We start from the raw sequence: 19821 nt of genomic DNA, 5'->3' as shown, positions 1-19821 counted from the left end.
GCCTCTATTTATCAACCAGTTTCCACGGCAACAGGCTCTTTGTTGTTGACTGAGCGTCTCTGATGGTTCATGTTTTAATCACTGTGACTTTATTGCTCCTGAATTCAACAGTCACCATCTTATTTTTCTACGAATCACATCTGCAGAACGACTGTTTACGCAAACATTTACAAAAGTGTGTGGACATCAGCAGCAGCCTCCGCTCAGGTGGTTGCAGTCCACAGAGTCTTCACGTCTGTCCGAGTCCTGCAGAGTCCACGTCTGTCACAGATTCACCCGCGTTAAAACGTCCTCCGATGGCGATTTGATCCCACCTCCCCTCATTAATATCAGAACAAACTGCTGATGTGATTTATTGAACGTCCATGTTGAATCCTTGAGCTGAGCACAGATCAGGTCGAGTCTTTAAAAGTCCATCCTCCGAACATGCAGCAGTTTATCCACCAGTCTAGAAAACTTCTCTTCTTCTGCTCTCTGGCAGGTCAGTCAGTCCCTGCAGCTCCCGCAGACCCTGAGGACGAGGAAGAAGAAGAACCAATCAGATTCCTCACATAAAACCAGACACAGTCTAACGTCTGCTTCAAATTTGATGATTCTTCAATGACTGATCATTATTAAGATCAATACTGAGCAAATATTTAGCAGGGAGGCTCAGAGTTTCAAATTGTGGTCTCAGCATTGCCACTGAGCAAGGCACCGGCTGCAGAGCTGGAGGTGAGCGCACAGATATCCTCAATAAAATCTGTCACCATGAAAATATGAAAATATGATTTAAGATATTGTAAAAATCAATTAATAATTTGATTAATGTTTGTTGTAGTTCAATGAGACTAAAATGTCAGTTAAAAATTGACATTTAAAATGATTGTTCATCAATAAAGTAATTAACCGGTAGATGCAGGTCTGAGTCATAATTGATAATCGATAATTATAAAAACGTTCTATCAAGAAACCGTTCGGAGAAGAGTTGTCACAGTGACTGTACCTCCAGCACCATGCGGATGTTGGCTTTTATTTTGGCGGAGTCTTTGGTGAGCTGCTCCGTGAAACTGAAACACATAATGTTAGCATGTTTAGCGTCTAACACCCACAACAATAGACATAGCTAGCATTGAGCTAACACAAATATTCTGTGACATGATCTGTTTTAATCTTGAATTTCTCTACATTTGTTCAAACTCAGTTTGACATTAATGAAATGAAAATATCTGCAGAAATAAAACATCATGAAAACTTAGAAGGACATGTTTCATTTGGTGTTTGAGGTGATTTCACATGAAGGATGATGAACTGACGCTGTGAGCTGATTGGTCTTCTTCTCGATGAATCGCAGAGCCTCGTCGTGAGTCATCTCCACAAAGAACCCGAAACCAATCGCCACAAAGATTCTGGATGAGTCCTCCCTGTCAGAGACACACATTAAAGATGTTTGGTTTTTCTGAAAGTGAAAGACGTCAAATGTTCAATTCCTCATATTTGTGTGTATCATGGATAATGATTGACAGCAGCCAATATCTCTGAAGGTATGTGTCGCCCCCCTGTGGTGGAGCCGACAGTAACTTCTCGCCACCATCTTCACTGCAGCTGCGAAATTTAACTGATGAATGGACATTAACGATCTTAGCTAACAAACTTTATGCAGACGGCACAGCTGCAGTGTGGGAGGCGGCTCAACATAGCTAACGACACAACGATGAGGGCAGGACGAGCTTAGGACACAAACAGGAAGTCGTCTGTAAATCAGACATCTTCACTGTCTCCATCCTCTGAAGGCCCCGCCCCCTGAACGGAGACACAGGAATTGATCCCTGTGTTGTCTTGGTGATATCACAGTGATCAGTTCGGTGGTTTGTGATCAATCAGCTGTTGATCAGTGATTGATGAGGAGCTCACACTTCGGCCTGGACGTAGAAGTTACAGCCAAGATCCACGTCTGTCTTCAGCCGCTGAGATCCCGCCTCCTGCAGGGACACACACGGTGACATCACAGTCAAACCTCTCTGACTCAGCAGCATGTGAACACGCCTCTGACATGTGACACTCACATATTACACAACTGTAAACAACTTTCGGTTTAAACATTAGAGCAGAAATAATCAGTGGATTATTCAATTAATCAAATTATCAGCAAAACATCGATTTATTAATTGATGATAAACTTTAGAAATCTGCTCGTTCTGACTCGTCCAGTCTGAACATTCATCTATAACAATAATCAATATAAACACAATTCCACATTGACTTTTTTTTATTACAGATTATTTTTCTTCTGCTTTAAAGAGGAAAGATTATTTTCACGGACTTTATCTGAAGAGATGTTTGTTCTTCTTGATAAAAAATACAAAACTGTTTACGTGTGTGTGTGTGTACCTGCAGAGTGTGAACTGTGTTCTTCAGCTGCAGATATTGACTGATCTTCTCATAAACCTCGTCTCTCTGCTCCAACACCTTCCTGCACAACAAATATTACAAGTTATTACATTCCTTATGCATTATTGCTATTATACAGATAAATAAACACATATCTGAGTATCAGTGTTTGATGCTGACAACTTTAAATTGACAGAATAAACAATGGATACAAATGTGAATTAAATGTTTGACATTATATTACAATATGTTTGTAATATATGTACAGTATTAGATTAATGAATGAGTGTTATCAGCGCTACAAGATCGATATATTCTTATTATTTTTCTTACTGTAAATCTCTCTTCAGAACATCGTTAATGAAGTTTTCATACTGAAGCACCTTCTGCTCCACGTTAGCTTCAGCATTAGCATTAGCATTAGCATTTGCGGTCAGAGACATCGTCACCGCTTCCTCATTAAACACGCCCGGTGTTGAAGACGTGTCCGGCGGCTGTGAACCTGTCAACCTCCGTCAGGGGTCACCGGTAACGTTTCCGACTCGGTACCGACACACGCACTCCCGTTAACGAACCGAAAACATGTAAACACTCTGTACTGCACCGGAAGTGTTTCATGTGACAGCAGGAAGTACTTCTGGATTTCAAAGTAAAAGCAGTCAGCGCCTGTTGGAGACACAGAGCTAGAGTATATAGAACAGACGCTTCTATTGAAACTGTTCTTCTACAGGTGAGTCTGCTCTATAGATGACTGTTCTATAAGTGAGTCTGTTCTACACGAGTTTGTTCTATAAGTGAATGTTCTACATGAGTATGTTCTATAGGTGACTGTTCTTTATGAGTATGTTTTATAATTGACTATTCTACATGAGTCTGTTCTATAAGTTACTGTTCTACATGAGTCTGTTCTATACATGACTGTTCTACATGAGTCTGTTCTAAAGGTGAGGGTTCTACATGATTCTGTATTATAGGTGATAGTTCTACATTAGTCTGTTCCATAGGTGACAGTTCTACATTATTCTTTCCTATAGGTGGCTGTTCTACATGAGTCTGTTCTATAAGTGACAGTTCTACATGAGTCTGTTCTATAGGTGGCTGTTCTAAATGAATCTGTTCTATAAGTGAGTGTTATACATGAGTCTGTTCTACATGTCATTCTGTTCTATCTGCCCCGGATCTGTAGCTGGTGATGTGAAGACGTCACTGTAAACAAACATGGCGGACTGCTAGCTGCTCTGTAGCTAACGTTAGCTGCTTGGACATAGAAGGTATTTTAAATAAATCGTCCTGCGCGGGAGCGAGTGTGAGTTCTGATAAGGTTTTATTCTCAGTGGTCACTTCCGGTTTCTTCCACGTGACGCTGATGAGTTTAAAGTTTTTCTTCGTTAGCTTTAGCCTGGCCAGTCGGTTACCAGGGCAACGCGAGCTGTCTTCCTCTTTGAAGCTGATTCGTCTTTGACTCGTTGGTTCGGTGCCTTTGATGTTTGAGCCGAATCAGAACTGAGCTCGGTTCTAATTCAACTGTCTGTGTCAGAGCTCAGTAGATGTTTGTGTCACGAGTCTGGAGCAGAAGAATAAATAAATGGACATGTTTGTGAACGGAGTTCATGTTGATCAGTTTTTCTGTTTCATCTCCAACAGGAAACTACAGCACAGACTCACACAGACACACAAACACACACTGTGGGAACACACCATGTCGTCATCAGCTCTGAGGATCACGGAGCTTCCTCTGGTGACTCCAGCAGAGTCTCACTGAAGGTCCCCGGGTCCGAGGAGCAGAGACCAGGACATGGAGCAGTACATCCTCCTGGGTCGGGTGGGAGAAGGAGCCCACGGCATCGTGTTCAAGGCCAAACACGTCGAGGTAACTGGGAATCCACAGAACTCTACTGGGAGGGAATGGTTTGATCGAGAAAGTCATCAGCAGGTTAGAAAATGTGTGTGTGTGTGTGTGTGTGTGTGTGTGTGTGTGTGTGTGTGTGTGTGTGTGTGCGCGTGTGCGTGTGGGTGTGCGTGTGTCAGACAGGAGAGACGGTGGCTCTGAAGAAAGTGGCTCTGAGGAGGCTGGAGGACGGGATCCCGAACCAGGCTCTGAGGGAGATCAAGGCTCTTCAGGAGATTGAGGACAACCAGCATGTGAGTACCAGAGGAGGGTCAGGTCAGAGGTCAGAGGTTAACTGTACAGTCACGGTTCTTCCTCCTCCTCTTCATCAGGTGGTGAAGCTGAAGGACGTCTTCCCTCACGGTACCGGCTTCGTCCTGGTGTTTGACTTCATGCTCTCTGACCTGTCCGAGGTCATCAGGAACTCCCTGAGACCTCTGACCCCGGCGCAGGTCAAAGGTTACATGATGATGCTGCTGAAGGGCGTCGTCTTCCTGCATCACAACAACATCATGCACCGGGTGAGAACTGGCTCCTGCAGGTGTGTCTCAGACAAGTAGCACTTCAGAATAAAAGTCCTTATTGTGTGTGTGTCTGTGTGTGTGTGTGTGTGTGTGTGTGTAGGACCTGAAGCCAGCGAACCTCCTCATCAGCTCGTCAGGTCACCTGAAGATCGCAGACTTCGGTCTCGCCCGGCTCTTCAGTGAGGAGGGAGACAGACTGTACAGCCACCAGGTGGCCACCAGGTAGCGCTCTCTAACTTCAAGTGAGGCGTTAAAGCAGTGAGGGGATCATGGGAGTTGTAGTCTCCATTTGCAGTCAGCCTTTCCTGGTTAACATCAAGGAGGTTTTTTATCTGGACATGAATTCTCCTCAGAGGTCTCCTCAGAGGTCTCCTCCTCTTCCTCTTCCTCTTCCTCCTCCTCCTACTCCTCCCTGTCCTCCTCTTCCTCCTCTTCCTCCTCTTCCAAAACAAGCAGTGCTGCTGATTAAATACAAAAAATGTAATGTGAAAAAACACTGAATAAAGCTGTGTGTGTGTGTGTGTGTGTGTGTGTGTGTGTGTGTGTGTGTGTGTGTGTGTGTGTGTGTGTGTGTGTGTGTGTGTGTGTGTGTGTGTGTGTGTGTGTGTGTGTGTGTGTGTGTGTGTGTGTGTGTGTTCAGGTGGTACAGAGCTCCTGAATTGCTGTACGGAGCCAGGAAGTACGACGAGGGAGTCGATCTTTGGTGAGAAACTCATCGTGACACGTAACTACTGCTCGTTCTTCAACGTGTTGTGCGTGAGTCTGAAGCTGTCAGTCATCTGAGCTCCTCGTCTGGCCTCCTGGTATCAAGTCTGCAGACAGTCCAGAGTAGGACCGAGTGGGGGGGGGGGGGGGTCGATGACGCTTCTAACATGCAACAGATGCAACAAAAAATGTGATATAAATAAATATGTCAGGATGAACACACGTGGAAGACACAGATTAAGAGGTCAAGAGAGTTCGTGGTGATAAGATCCGACAGCGGTGTCGATGTGATGTAAACAAACTCAGGTGATCTAATACGTTACGTCCTGCCTCCGCCTGTGGCCCCGCCCCTCACCTGGAGGCTGTGGAGAGTCTGTGTTGTTGTGAACACGTCTGAGTGAAGACACAGCTGAGAAGGTCGGGGCCCAGGTGTGTGAATGTGTGTAACGTGTGTTTCAGGGCGGTCGGTTGTATTTTCGGGGAGCTGCTGAACTTGTCTCCTCTGTTTCCTGGAGAGAACGACATCGAACAGCTGTGCTGCGTCCTCAGAGTGCTGGGGACGCCCACGCAGGACAGCTGGCCCGTAAGACAGAACCTGCCCCTTTGCCTTTCTTTTTAATTGTAGATACAGTGTGATTGAGCGATAAGACAGAATCTCGGACTGAGACCTTCCTGCTCTTTGTTTCTCTACAGGAAATCGTTGAGTTACCAGATTATAATAAAATCACCTTCAAGGAGAATCCAGCAATCCCATTGGAGGAGATTGTCCCTGACACGTCCCCTCAGGCCATCGACCTGCTCTACAAGTTCCTGGTGTATCCGTCCAAACAGCGCTGCTCAGCCAGACAGGTAGGAACCAGAGTGTGAGCCTCCAGGTGTGTGGGGAGACGTAGAGGGTGGAGTTCCTCAGGGTTCCACCAGAGGTCCCCTTTACTTTCTGTTTCTGTGAATTGATCCCTAGTGGTCTGATATGGACTTTAATGAAGATCCACTGTTGAACTGCATCGTGGGAAATGTAGGATCTTTCCTGGAAACTAAACGCCAGGCTCTCTCCACCTCTTTTTCTCCATCTATTTTCTTTACACATCTCTTGTATGAAGAATAGAGGAACTGATATCTCAGAAATAAATAAAACAGATGGTTGATTATCAAACTAATATCAAAGTCGATCAAATAATCGACCAATCAACTCAGGTTGCAGCCGTGCTTGTAGTGGGTCAGTGTAGAACAACAACAAACATGAATCATTTGTCCACTAGAGGGCAGATGGGCTCCGTCTCCTTGTGAACTTCCCTCACTTTGCTTCTGTCTTGATTAATCGTTGTATTGATCCAGTCTCATCCTCTCTGCAGGCGCTCCTCCATCCATACTTCTTCTCCTCCCCTCTTCCTGCTCACCACTCAGAGCTGCCCATCCCTCAGAGGGGGGGCCGACCCCCCCGCCAGCGCCTACAGGCCCCGCCTACCGACTTCTCAGTGGACTTGCCCCTGCAGAACAGCGTGGTAGACCCCGCATTGCTGCAGGGACACGCCACCTGCCTCTGAACTAACAAACATGGTCGGTTGATCATATTTTATTCGCCTGATGATTTTATTTATTTGTTGCCGGTTTCACAGATGTCGTCTTTATTTCCATCTGTTCTGTTTCACAACTGTAAATAAAGTTTACCAGTTTGTCAGTTTTGTGTCTTGAACATTGTCTCCGCCTCAACGTGTGAAGAACCGTCTGACGTGTGTGAATCCTTCAAACTGAATGGACGTAGACTCAGGGTCTGGAAAGTCAAGCTAATGTGGAGGGGACTCAAACCTGGCTTCTGTGTACTGACCAGCAGGGGGCGACTCCACTGGTAGTTTCTATAGAAAATGACTCTGCTTCTCACTTTATAACTTCAGTAAACATTCAGGAGTTTCTGTCTCAGTCTCTAGTTTCAAGTCTTCTTCAAACAGCTGATGTTCATTTAGTGAATTATGATAATTTAGAGTCAAACAGACCATAAAGCACCATAAAGAGGGGGGGGGGGGGGTACCACGGTGTGATTGACATCTAGTACCGTCCAATGGGTACTCCTGGTTCTCAGAAACCAAGATGGTGCTGAACAACAAACTGAGGCTTTAAAACTGCAGCTCATCAACCAACAGGTGACGTTGATCCTGTGACAGTAAAACATGTGTTCTGTCTTTACATGAAAAGAGAAACGTGTGTTCACAGCCCTCAGCTCCATGTGTTCTCTAAAGCTGCTTTCACACATGCAAACGCATTTGTGTTTGTTTGATTCGCTCAAGAGTTTATGAGACAAGAATTTAGAAAACAGTCCAACATTTTGGGCACACGTAGTTCATCTGCTACACATTTGACATGTGAAGAGGGATAGGAGACAAGCAGACACACACACACACACACACACACACACACACACACACACACACCTGTAGACAGGAGATGCAGATCATGATGCAATGCAATGTTTTAACTTCTTTACAGAAGAAGCTCATTTTATCATTATAACTTTGGTCACTATAATGAGGATTCATGTAAGAAAGGTATAATAGAATCAACTTAATCAGTTCACATCGTTCCAGTTGTTAAATTCTGAGGAGGAACCAGAGTCTGTCTCCTCCCACACTTCCTCCCTTTCCTCCTCCTCCTCCTCCTCCTCCTCTTCCTCCTCCTCCTCCTCCTACTCCTCCTCATTCTCAGACCAACAGTGACTGTGACTCTGAGCAGCTCCTCATCCTCTATCACCATCATCACCATCATCACCATCATCATCAGGTTTGTAAAATCTTTGTCTGACTTTTGTTTCAAACTTCCTAAAGAGATTTAACAACAGGTTTATATTTCATTATTTTAAGTAGAGAAACTTTGAGATTGAACAAAGTTCTGACTGAATCAGATAATTCACCTCTATTCTATTAACCTATACACTGTGTATAGATATAATCAGTGACTGTATATAAAGATGATCAGTGACTGTATATAAAATACTTTAAAATAATCATTTTTTTCATTGCAGGTTAGCCCCGCCCCTTCATACGTCCTCCTCCTATCACCAATCATGACCCACGATGTCAGTTCCTGTCTCTGGTTGGACGATTTCGGCTGTCAATCACTGAGCTCTGCTTATATCCCGCCCCCACTTTTCCCATCCTCATATGGTCACTCTCCTCAGACCACGCCCCCACCGTACCTCTCCTCAACACCTGGATGGAGCAGTTACTCCTCCCCCTCTGCTGATTGGGTGTCACCTGTCAGTCTGTCATGGCCGCAGCCAGGTGAGAGATCCTCCTGAGCGCCACCTGTCTGTTGTTTGGGAGAATGACTAATGTGTGTGTGTGTGTGTGTGTGTGTGTGTGTGTGTGTGTGTGTGTGTGTGTGTGTGTGTGTGTGTGTGGATTTAGAACAGCGCGAGTGTGTGAGCTGTGAGACCAACAGTGCCCCCCTGTGGAGAAGAGACGCCACTGGTCGTCACCTGTGTAACACCTGCAGCGTCCAACAGGAAGTCAGCAACAGACCCCTGCTGAGACCCAAGAGAAGAAGTGTACTACACACACACACACACACACACAAACACACGCACATGCACACACACACACAGTAACACTGGTTCCAGTCTTTGTGCTAAGCTAAGCTAACAGTGTTCAGAGATTTGATTGTGATGTTTGAATAAATGAGTTTTTGTGTTTTCAGTCGGTGACTCAGCAAAGAGAGAGTCAGTGTGTGAACTGTGACACAGAAACTACGACACTGTGGAGGAGAAACTCTGCAGGACAACCAGTGTGTAACGCCTGTGGACTGTACTACAAACTGCACCAGGTACTACACACTGTACTACAAACTACAAACTGTACCACAAACTGCAGCAGGTACTACACACTGTACTACAAACTACACACTGTACTACAAACTGCAGCAGGTACCACACACTGTACTACAAACTGCACCAGGTACTACACGCTGTACTACAAACTACACAATGTACCACAAACTGCAACAGATACCACACACTATTACAAACTGCACCAGGTACTACACACTTTACTACAAACTACACACTGTACCACAAACTGCAACAGGTACTACACACTGTACTACAAACTGCAACAGATACCACACACTGTACTACAAACTGCACCAGGTACTACACACTGTACTACAAACTACACACTGTACCACAAACCACAGCAGGTACTACACACTGTACTACAAACTAAACACTGTACTACAAACTGCAGCAGGTACCACACACTGTACTATAAACTGCACCAGGTACTACACGCTGTACTACAAACTACACACTGTACAACAAACTGCACCAGGTACTACACACTGTACCACAAACTACACACTGTACCACAAATTGCAGCAGGTACACTGCACTACAAACTAAAACTGGTAGTACACACTGTACCTCAAACTGCAGCAGTTACTAGACACTGTATTACGAATGCACTACAGAGTACATCAGGTCCTACAGACTGTAGTACAGAGTACACACAGTACTTCAGACTGACTCCTCTTGTGCGTTTCAGGTCAACAGGCCTCTGACGATGAAAAAAGACAGAATCCAAACCAGGAACCGCAGAGTGACCAATAAGAACAAGAGGAGAGGTGGCCAATCAGAGCCTGAGATGTCCAGGCTGGTCCCTCCCCCTGTGGATGCCTCGTGTCAATCATCCCTCTCATGGCTGCTGAACCTGAGCTGATGTTTTAATAAAGTTTTCTTCATCTCAGAGACGATTAGAACACAAACATCCTGATAACAGATCAGAATCTCACTTCCTTTCAAGTCTCTTTATATTTTACAGGTTTAAATAAAATGTTTCTCATGAAAAAAAAAGTATCTTGTGCTTCTTTAAAACTGGACAGAAGTTTTGGGACATGTTTAAGTGAAGCATCTTGAAGCCTCCTGGTTGCTGGCTGCAGTATAGGTCATACACCCTGCCTCCACCATGCAGGCAGAAGGGACATGGACCAAACGGAAGTGTCATCTGTCTGTCCTGGGAGACGCGTCCCTCACATCTGGCTTTGAGGTTTGTGTGTTGTTTTCCTCTCGGTTGCTGAGTGTGAAGAACAGAGGATGTGGCCCCTTGTTAAGATCTAAGAGACAAACTGTGGTTATATGAGCTGAACAAATTACATGTGATTGATTGATTTGACTGATGGAGTGAATCTAAATGTGGTTTCATAAGGTAACTGTCGGGCCTTTAGAGGTATGAACTCTACTGAGGGACTTTCTGGCTTTAGATGACAGTGACAGAGCAGCGTCAGCAGCCTCAGTCTGGAATCACCATGAAAACACCCCCCCCCCCCCCCACCTCAGGGCCCTGCAGGCGGCTGCTGGAGGCCGATGTTGTGCAATGCAGGAGGTCTTTGGTTTTCCGGACCCAGAGAAAAAAGACAAGAAAGGAAAAGGGAGATGAACAGGAGACGGTTAGTGGCCAGAGCCTGTCTCCCTCGCTCTACCACCCTCTCTCTCTCTCTCTCTGTCTGCCATGAGATTAACAACCACAACACACACATGAACCGAACATACACACGAGAGCATCCGCTCAGTCGTTAGAGCTGACCACACACACACACACACACACACACACAAAGAGTAAACGGTTGGTATAGTGCAAACATTTTCAACTGACACCTCAGCTTGAACTCATTCTGGTCCACACCACAAACAGCGAAGCACAAATATGGATCTGAGGCAACGGGCCCCTGGACACAGACGTCTAAATGTCCCTCAACCCGTCCACTTAGGAACGAGGACAAGCCCGGGATGGAAAAAGACGCATGTCCCTCTGTGATAGTTTTACAAAAAATATTAACAGTCCCTTGACCTCTCGGGCCTGAGGACACAGTCAGTGCTCTGGTTCATCTAATCTCAGAGTCTGAGCTGCTGTAATGGTAAAGTCCTGAGGGGTCTACAGGGTTTCATCATCATCATCATCATCATCATCATCATCATCATCATCAAAATCATCATCATCATCAAAATCATCATCAACATCATCATCAGTATCATCATCATCATCATCACCATCATCATCACCACAGCTACCATGGTGTCATCTCCAGCTCTGGTTCACACCTTCAGTCACGTGATCAGACCTGTTGTGTTTACATGAATAACAAGAAACGTCACATCCTGAACACGAACCAGGTGAGTGTGTAAAAAGACACATCAGCTTTTACAGATCGTAGGTGAAGACGACCCCTGCTGACTGATTGTGGTCATTACAGTCTGATGTGTGTAACGACTAAAAAACTAAACACATGAACTTGTTTGTTCCTGCAGCTTCACTTTGTTTCAATAAAGTTATTTTATTTATTGTAGAAAGTCATTTAGGTTGTTTTGTTCCCTGTAAAGTTATAATATGTAAAGTTATTACGGATTGTCATTAAAAATAATCTATAAATTGAAACTTTGAATAAGTTGAATGCTCTAATTCAGTGGTTTTCAATAGGTGAGGCGCGCCTCCCCTGGGGGGCGCCAAAGAGCCAAAGGGGAGGCGCGACACGAGACACTCGCAAAAACAAAATACACATCTGTATGCAGCTCTAGTGATATCGATAATTGTGCGTGCGTGTATTAGTTTTAAAATGCATCGTTTCCCTGTCCCAAGTCAACAGGAGTCAGCATTAAGGGAGGAGACAGGACCCAGCAAAAAACGTAGGAAAAATGATCTTGAATGCGTTTCTGGTTGTCTGTGGAGAGCGAGTTCCCCCAGATCTCCAATAGGGCTATGGAAGTCTTAATCCCCTTTACCTCCACGTACTTGTGTGTGTGTGGGTTTTCCACACTGACCGTGATTAAAAACAAATACAGATCAAGGCTGCAGGTGGAGGACGACTTGTGTATATTTCTCTCTGCACTGCAGCCCCGCATCGAACACCTCTGTGCATCAAAAGCGAGGCCTCATTGTTCCCACTGATATGGACGATTCAATTGAAAGTCAATGTTGTGTTGTCTTGAATCCATGAATTGGGTGGGCCATAGGGTTGATGCCGCTCGTAGCGCAAATGATGTGAATTTGACGCATTTTGTTTGTTGTTTAAATTTGAGGTTGTACGTGGCTGAAATCGTTAACAAATTTCATGAAAATATGTGAATCTGTTCGATCTGATAATATGCCGTTGTCGTTCATTGATCAGAGAGTTGTCCATTGTGCAGATTCTTTTCGAGACGATGTGCATCTCCTTCAAATGTGCGCTTAAAGCCCGGTCACACAGCACCGATCAGCCGTCGGATGTCGTTGGTTGTAGCTTTGGCGCCGATTACACATGTTAAGCATGTTTTGTTGACTTGTGGATAGGCCTAATTTTAAAAGTAGCCTCAATTAGGCCTGCATGAAGTTGGAAATGATTTGCTGTTGCAAAGAATCGTTTATGAATGCACTTTTAAAAAAGTTGTGGAAATAAAATGTCTTCAACATTACATTTGATTAGTTATTGAAAATCATCATTGCCTGGAACACACAAAAGATGGCATTTACTGAAGAGGCGTGTGTGGGTTAGGTCAGGCGGACGGGATTCATTTTTTTGGAGGGGAGGCTCGGCTGTCCTTACCTACTCTAAGGGGAGGCTCACATTCACCCAATTTGAAAACCCCTGCTCTAATTGATTTGACTGATCTGCTGTTTCAGTTCTAACAGAGGTCAATTAAGTCTGATTTATAATGAGCACTGATTGAAGAGTCCCCTAGAAATATTTATATATAATATTTAAATATATAATAATATAATAAATAATATAATAATATTCAGTGCAGCTGGAGGCAGAAACCCAGTGATGTCACTGGGCTTCTGTCTTATTATTGTAAAAATTACACAAATTAAAAAATTGAAAGTTTACATGCATTAATATTTTCCTCTGATTTAATCTGATCACATCGTTTCATGACACACAAGCTCAGAGACAGACAGGTGAGGACAGACAGGTGAGGACAGACAGGTGAAGACAGACAAGTGAGGACAGACAGGTGAAGACAGAGAGGAGAAGCCAGACAGGTGAGGACAGACAGGTTAAGACAGACAGGTGAAGACAGGCAGGTGAGGACAGACAAGTGAGGACAGACAAGTGAGGACAGACAAGTGAGGACAGACAGGTGAAGACAGAGAGGAGAAGCCAGACAGGTGAGGACAGACAGGTTAAGACAGACAGGTGAAGACAGGCAGGTGAAGACAGACAGGTGAAGACAGACAGGTGAAGACAGACAGGTGAGGACAGACAGGTGAGGACAGACAGGTGAAGACAGACAGGTGAGGACAGACAGGTGAGGACAGATAGGTGAAGACAGGCAGGTGAGGACAGACAGGTGGAGGACAGGCAGGTGAGGACAGGCAGGTGAGGACAGACAGGTGAGGACAGACAGGTGAGGACAGACAGGTGAGGACAGACAGGTGAAGACAGACAGGTGAGGACAGACAGGTGAGGACAGACAGGGGAAGACAGACAGATAGGAGATACAGACACAGGGACACCAGTAGCAGAGGAAGAAGACGTGTGTGTGTGTGTGTGTGTATGTGTGTGTGTGTGTGTGTGTGTGATTAATAAAAAGACGCATTGATCAAAGATAATTATTTAGAAAATGAACATTCTACATAACAACACAACCAGAGTCTGTCACATGACTCCAGTTACCATGGGAGCAGGTTCATGCATCTGTGTTAATGAGGCGTCACGTGAACAGGAAGTTCAACAGGAAGTTCAACAGGAAGTGAACAACTTTGTATTCAAAGTGAAAATTGAAACATGAAACTTCTCAGTTTGACATCGATCATTAAACGTTTGGATATGAGAACGAGACGTTAATGAGACAAATTAAATCTGATCAAACAAGATTCTATGTTTTTATCTCTTTATGAATCAGAATGAAAATCATGTTCTTCGTGTTTTTCTGGATCAAATGTTTCTATAAGTCCTGCTCGGGACTACATATCCCAGGATTCATTGGGCTCCAGTGAGATAATCACGAAGTGGCGAGAACACAAAGTCAAGATGTTAACACAAAAAGAATCAAGCTTTACAAAGAAGACGACACAACCTATGAATGATACAGGATAAAACCTTCAGAATAAAAGTCTGCTGAATGAAGAGAACAATGTGTTTTTTTAATCTGAAAACAGAAACAGAGAAGAAACTGATCGATGAGGTTTTTTCTGTCGAAACAAAAATCGTTGGAAACATAATTTTTCCTCAGATTAAAGACGAGTCAACAGGATGTGACTGTTACGTCATGTGTCTCTCATACAAAACACTAAAACTAATGAGTGATTTGTATTTATTGATTATTATTGACTCATCTGCTGAAGATGAACAGATTCATCAGCTGCAGCACAAAGAGATAAAAAAAAATGAAGATTTAGTCTCAAACGTGAATCAGTTGATAAAATGAGGAATAAATATAATGATGAGAATAATGAAGCAGAGACGGGGACGCATCGTCTCAGATATAAAACCAGTGAGGACACGGGGGATTGGGGGGGGGGGGGGGGGGGGGGACACTTTATATGATGAAACCAAATGAGGCACTTGTTATGATCCAGAGCTGCAGGTCGTCGGCCATGTTGTCTCCTCCTCCACCGTGGCTGTTGCCGGAGAAACAGGTCCCCCATCCTGATGACCGTGTTGCCATGGCGATGTTATGTTTATTAAAAGCCAACAGGACCGCAGCTGGACCTGACATCTGTGTGTGTCTGTGTGTGTGTGTGTGTGTGTGTGTGTGTGTGTGTATGGCTCTGTTACATCATTACAATAAAGGTTTCTTCTATTTTACAAGCAAGCAGGCAAATCAGAGCAACTCTGTTCTATTTCATCTCTAATAATAATAATAATAATAATAATAATATTGAGTCTTTACATGTTGAACTTTATAAAAATAAAAAAATCATTCCAGTGATTTTCACATGCTCAGATCAGCTGTTTGGTCTCCAAGACAACGAGACCCACAGGTTCAGGTGTTTGCATACGATTCAAAAGTTAGACTGACGAAGATGAGGATGAGGATGAAGAGGATGAAGAGGATGATGAAGATGAGTGCACCAGGAGCCTGTTCAGCTCGGTCTGTCTCTTTTGGCATCTCACTGATCCTCATGAGAACCAGGACGGTGATAAACATTGAACACCACAGAAGATGACTGTGATTGGTCGGCTGTGTGCAGGTGAGAGAATGGGCGGAGTATAAGCTTCTTCACCTCTTGGGGCGTGGTCAGTCTTGAGAGGTGGGGACGTGTGGAGGTGTCAGGTGATGATGTTGGGGTCTTTGAGGTGATTGGTCGATGATGAAACCAGCTGCGTGACCTCAGGTCAGAGCGGTGAGCGGCAGCTGGTCTGTGATGTCATCACGTCTGTGATGTCATCACGTCTGTTTCTGTCACGTTCAACTCTTCAGGTGAATTTTAAACTGATTCAACATCAAACGTCTCCAGATCATCACCAACGTTTAATATTTGTCTCTGACGTGTTTTACCTGAAGCGTCTCGACTAAAAAAGTCAAAATCTATCAAACTTCTTTGAATAAATTTGGAGTTTTTATATTAATCAGATTTTTTCTTATTTGAACGTCTCCTCATCAGTGAATCCCACAGACAGCTGACAGCAGGTCTCAGGACGCCCTGAGGGATGATGGGTAAAGTCAATCTGGTGGCTCTGTATGCAGCCGTCATGTCACTGGCCAATCGGACGCCTCAAAACCCACCGAGCCAATGGGAAAGAAAGTCCTGGTCACATCTTCCAATCAGATTAAGAGTTGTCTGTTATCGTCCAATAGGACGCAGGGAGAGGTGGGGTTGCTCTCAGCATGCCAATCAAAGAAAGCCCTTATAAGTAGCCAATACAAAAAAGAGAAGAAAAGAGCTCGTCTTCCCTGCTGGCCAATCAGAGAGACAGCCCGTGCGCTAGTTCCCGCCTCCGGAGCCGACTGCCAGTCAGAACCTGTGTCAGTTTTTTGGGGCTGGGCTTCAGCCAGGGGCCCGGGGTGTCCCCCTGTTGCCACGACAACTCGTCTCTCGTCCAAACAGAAGGCTCCCTCCGTCCCGCCGTGGCGATGCTGGCTGCTGATTGGCTGACCTCTGAGAAGCTGCCGGCTGATTCGCTGTCAGAACGACGCTGGAACTCGTGGTCGTCCATCGGCATGAGAAAGGAAAACGACGCTCGTTGAGCTGCACCTGAGTTCCCAGAATGCTTTGCATGGCGGGTGATGCTGTCATCTTTCTCCTCCCTGTCCTCCTGCTCCTCCTCTCTCTCCCTCCTCTTCCTCTCCCTCGCTCCTTCTCCAGACCTCGTCACCTCCACCCCCCCCTCTGGGGGCCACGAGGTCAAGGACTGAGCCCTGTCCCTGGGTAAACTCCGGCTCCTCCTCCCCTGCTCCCTCTGGTCGTCTCGCTTCTTCTGCCTGACAGTCTGACTCCTTCTCCTTCTAATCATCTCCTCCTCTACCTCCCTCTTCCTCTTCATCTCTTCCTCCCTCCTTCTCCTAATCTCCTCCTCTTCCTCCCTCTTTCTCCTCCTCCTCCCCTCCTCTTCCTCCTTCCTTCTTCTCATCTCATCCTCCTTCCTTCTCCTCATCTCTTCCTCTTCCTCCCTCCTTCTCTTCATATCTTCCTCCTTCCTTCTCCTCATCTCCTCCTCTCTCTCCCTCTTTTTCCTCCTCTCCTCTAATTCCTCCCTCTTTCTCCTCCTCTCCTCTCTTTCCTCCTCCTCCTCTTTCTTATTCCTCTCCTCCACCCGTGCCTCCTCTTCAACCAGGTCCAGGTCCAGATCAGGAGGCCCTAGCCCTCCTCCTCCTCCACCTCCTCTTGTTCTACGTTTGGTTTCTCCCTCGCTCCTCTTCCTCCTCCTCTCTCCTCCTCCGTCTCCTCCTCCTGTAGCACCTGCTCCTCCCCTCTGCTGGCTGAGGGAGGCGGTTGTCATGTTTATTGTATCTACATCCAGCTCCTCTGTGGGTGAGGAGAAGGAGGAGGGGGAGAGGGCTCCTTCATCAGGGCCTGACAAACAGAGAGAGACAGAAATTAACTGCAGTTCCTTTGACGTCCACCAGGCGACGCTGTGAGAGAAGCTACAGAGTCCAGCTCAGTGTGATGGTGCATTCAAGGACCCGCAGTAAATGTGTGTGTTCTGCTGATGGAAACATGTTAATGTGAATGAACGAGGTTTGATTCCAGACATAAATAACTACTGATACTAACCTGTTAGTCAACATCATTAACGTGTTAATAACAAATTAATATTTAATAACCTGAATTCAAACAACATTGTAAACTAACATATAATCAATATCACACCAGTTACTGAAATTTAACAATTTCTTCATAAAAAAAACATTTATCTTCCACACGATTATAATATCACTACACAACGTAAAACATGTGAATTCCCTGTTAATAACATGTAACTACACAATACACCTTGATATATAATAACATATTATACATTATTTACTAACATATGAATGTATAATATGAATGTTAACTGAATAATAATGTTATGATGTAATATGAACATGATATAGTAACAAGTGACTCATGAGCTAATGTTCTAAACACATTCACATTGTTATAAATGAGGAAATGACGAGTTCCATCCGCTAAAATCTGCTGATGACAAGATGAGGAAGATGAAGATGAAGATGAAGGGATGAGAGTAAGACGAAGTGAAAGTAAAGAGAACAGTCCGTTACCAACCGCGAGTTTTCAGTGCGTCCAATCACGTAGAAGCAGGGTTCACCCTGTTTAGAGTTCGTCATACAGAGAGAGAGACTGGACAGCTCCACTGAGGAGGAGGAGGAGGAGGAGGAAGAGGAGGAGAGGAGGTGAAAAAAGAAGAAGAGAAGAAAGATGATGAGGCGGAGGAGGAGGAAGAGGAGGAAGAACAGGAGGACAGGAAGAAGAAAACGAGAAAGTAGAAACATAAAGTAAAGTCTGAGTCAAACACAAACTCCTGATTCCTCTGACGTCTCATGAACGTCTCACCGTAATCAGGAACGTATCCGTTTCCTGTCTTCAGGATGAGATGGATCCGATGTCCTCCTCGTCTGATCTGCTCCACGGCCTGACTGTGAGTCATACCTGAGGTGCTGTCCCCGTTTATCTCCACCAGCTGATCAGAGACCTGCCAACAGAATGTGAACACTGATCATCTATATATACAGTCACTGATCCTCTTTATATACAGTCACTGATCCTCTATATATACAGTCACTGATCCTCTTTATATACAGTCACTGATCCTCTATATATACAGTCACTGATCCTCTTTATATACAGTCACTGATCCTCTATATATACAGTCACTGATTATCTTTATATACAGTCACTAATCATCTTTATATACAGTCACTGATCATCTTTATATACAGTCACTGATCATCTTTATATACAGTCACTGATCATCTTTATATACAGTCACTGATTATCTTTATATACAGTCACTGATCATCTTTATATACAGTCACTGATCATCTTTATATACAGTCACTGATCCTCTTTATATACAGTCACTGATCCTCTTTACATACAGTCACTGATGGTGTTTATGTACCTGTATCTTGTTGCTGCGCTGGGCCGGCCCCCCCTCCATCAGTCCCAGCACATACAGTCCCATGTTGTACTCACTGCCCCCCCTCAGAGAGAAACCGAATCCTGTTGGACCTCGTTCCAGATCCACGCTGTAGAACTGAGACGCATCCTGAGGGGACCGAGACAGAGCTGACAAGTACTGATACTACGAGTACTGATACTGTGAGTACTACTGGTACTGCAGTACTGCCCATGCATTCGACTACGCTTGTACTGTGAGACTGACCTTTGACCTCCCTCTGGATCCTTTTATAATTCGTCCGTCAATGTCCAAGTTTGCTCCCTCTGACGGAGGGGACGACTCTGAGGAGGAGAGGAGGAGGAGAGGAGGAGGAGAGGAGGAGGAGTTACACCTGCTGCCTGTGTCATGTGACTGTTTTGGTGTAATAACGGTCAAGTTTGATCACAGGTGCAGTAACAGTTTGACTAGTGTGTGTGTGTGTGTGTGTGTGTGTGTGTGTCACACACGGTGTCGTGGCGTGATGCTCAGTCTCAGCGTGTTCCCCGCTCTCCTCAGGATCTGGGCGAGGTCTCGATGTTGCAGACCAGCGACCGGTCGAGTCTCCACCGCCTCCAGCTGATCTCCGGGCTGAATCTGACCGCTGCGTGCCGCCGGGCTGCCACGACGCACCGTCACGAAGCGGTGAGACATCAGGTTGGGGGCTGCGGGGGGGGGGGGGTCACATGGTCAGACATCTTGTAAACATGGCAAGGTTTGGTACAGACACGAGATGCTGATGTTTGTTGACGTGGGGGGGCCCCAGGC

The 19821-nt window shown here is 45.2% G+C and overlaps 4 protein-coding genes across 5 annotated transcripts in view; 2 read left to right on the top strand and 2 right to left on the bottom strand.

Annotated features, from left to right (window-relative positions):
• Positions 1–66: 66 nt before the first annotated feature.
• uxt (ubiquitously-expressed, prefoldin-like chaperone) lies at positions 67–2994 on the bottom strand. The gene is made up of 6 exons (XM_053424941.1): positions 2704–2994; positions 2371–2452; positions 1894–1961; positions 1296–1403; positions 986–1049; positions 67–511 (listed from the first exon to the last, which is right to left on the bottom strand). The coding sequence occupies exons 1-6, from the start codon at positions 2811–2813 to the stop codon at positions 449–451; spliced, it is 495 nt and encodes a 164-aa protein (XP_053280916.1). The 5' UTR covers positions 2814–2994; the 3' UTR covers positions 67–448.
• Positions 2995–3543: 549 nt separating this feature from the next.
• Positions 3544–7245, top strand: cdk20 (cyclin-dependent kinase 20). Of its 2 annotated transcripts, none has more exons than XM_053424914.1 (9): positions 3544–3641; positions 4015–4240; positions 4399–4512; positions 4591–4779; positions 4883–5004; positions 5423–5485; positions 5947–6070; positions 6181–6336; positions 6840–7245. In XM_053424914.1, the coding sequence occupies exons 2-9, from the start codon at positions 4166–4168 to the stop codon at positions 7029–7031; spliced, it is 1035 nt and encodes a 344-aa protein (XP_053280889.1). In that variant the 5' UTR covers positions 3544–3641; positions 4015–4165; the 3' UTR covers positions 7032–7245. The 2 variants fall into 2 exon arrangements, with proteins under 2 accessions (XP_053280889.1, XP_053280890.1); XM_053424915.1 differs by having other exon boundaries at positions 3588–3691.
• A 1297-nt stretch (positions 7246–8542) lies between these two features.
• gata1b (GATA binding protein 1b) lies at positions 8543–10235 on the top strand. The gene is made up of 4 exons (XM_053423950.1): positions 8543–8759; positions 8886–9025; positions 9175–9300; positions 10017–10235. Exons 1-4 carry the CDS (start codon positions 8543–8545, stop codon positions 10188–10190), a joined length of 657 nt encoding a protein of 218 aa, XP_053279925.1. The 3' UTR covers positions 10191–10235.
• Positions 10236–14043: 3808 nt separating this feature from the next.
• Positions 14044–19821, bottom strand: part of magixa (MAGI family member, X-linked a) — a gene marked incomplete in the record, with an annotated part of 16658 nt that continues 10880 nt past the window's right edge. The window contains 5 exon segments of the mRNA XM_053424950.1: positions 14044–17465; positions 18450–18588; positions 19018–19164; positions 19282–19358; positions 19524–19718. Of these exon segments, the coding sequence (XP_053280925.1) occupies positions 16357–17465; positions 18450–18588; positions 19018–19164; positions 19282–19358; positions 19524–19718 (1667 nt within the window).

Source organism: Pleuronectes platessa, chromosome 6 (genome assembly GCF_947347685.1).
Source record: "Pleuronectes platessa chromosome 6, fPlePla1.1, whole genome shotgun sequence".
Classification (NCBI taxonomy): Eukaryota; Metazoa; Chordata; class Actinopteri; order Pleuronectiformes; family Pleuronectidae; genus Pleuronectes; species Pleuronectes platessa.
This window is presented reverse-complemented; position numbering and strand designations above follow the sequence as displayed.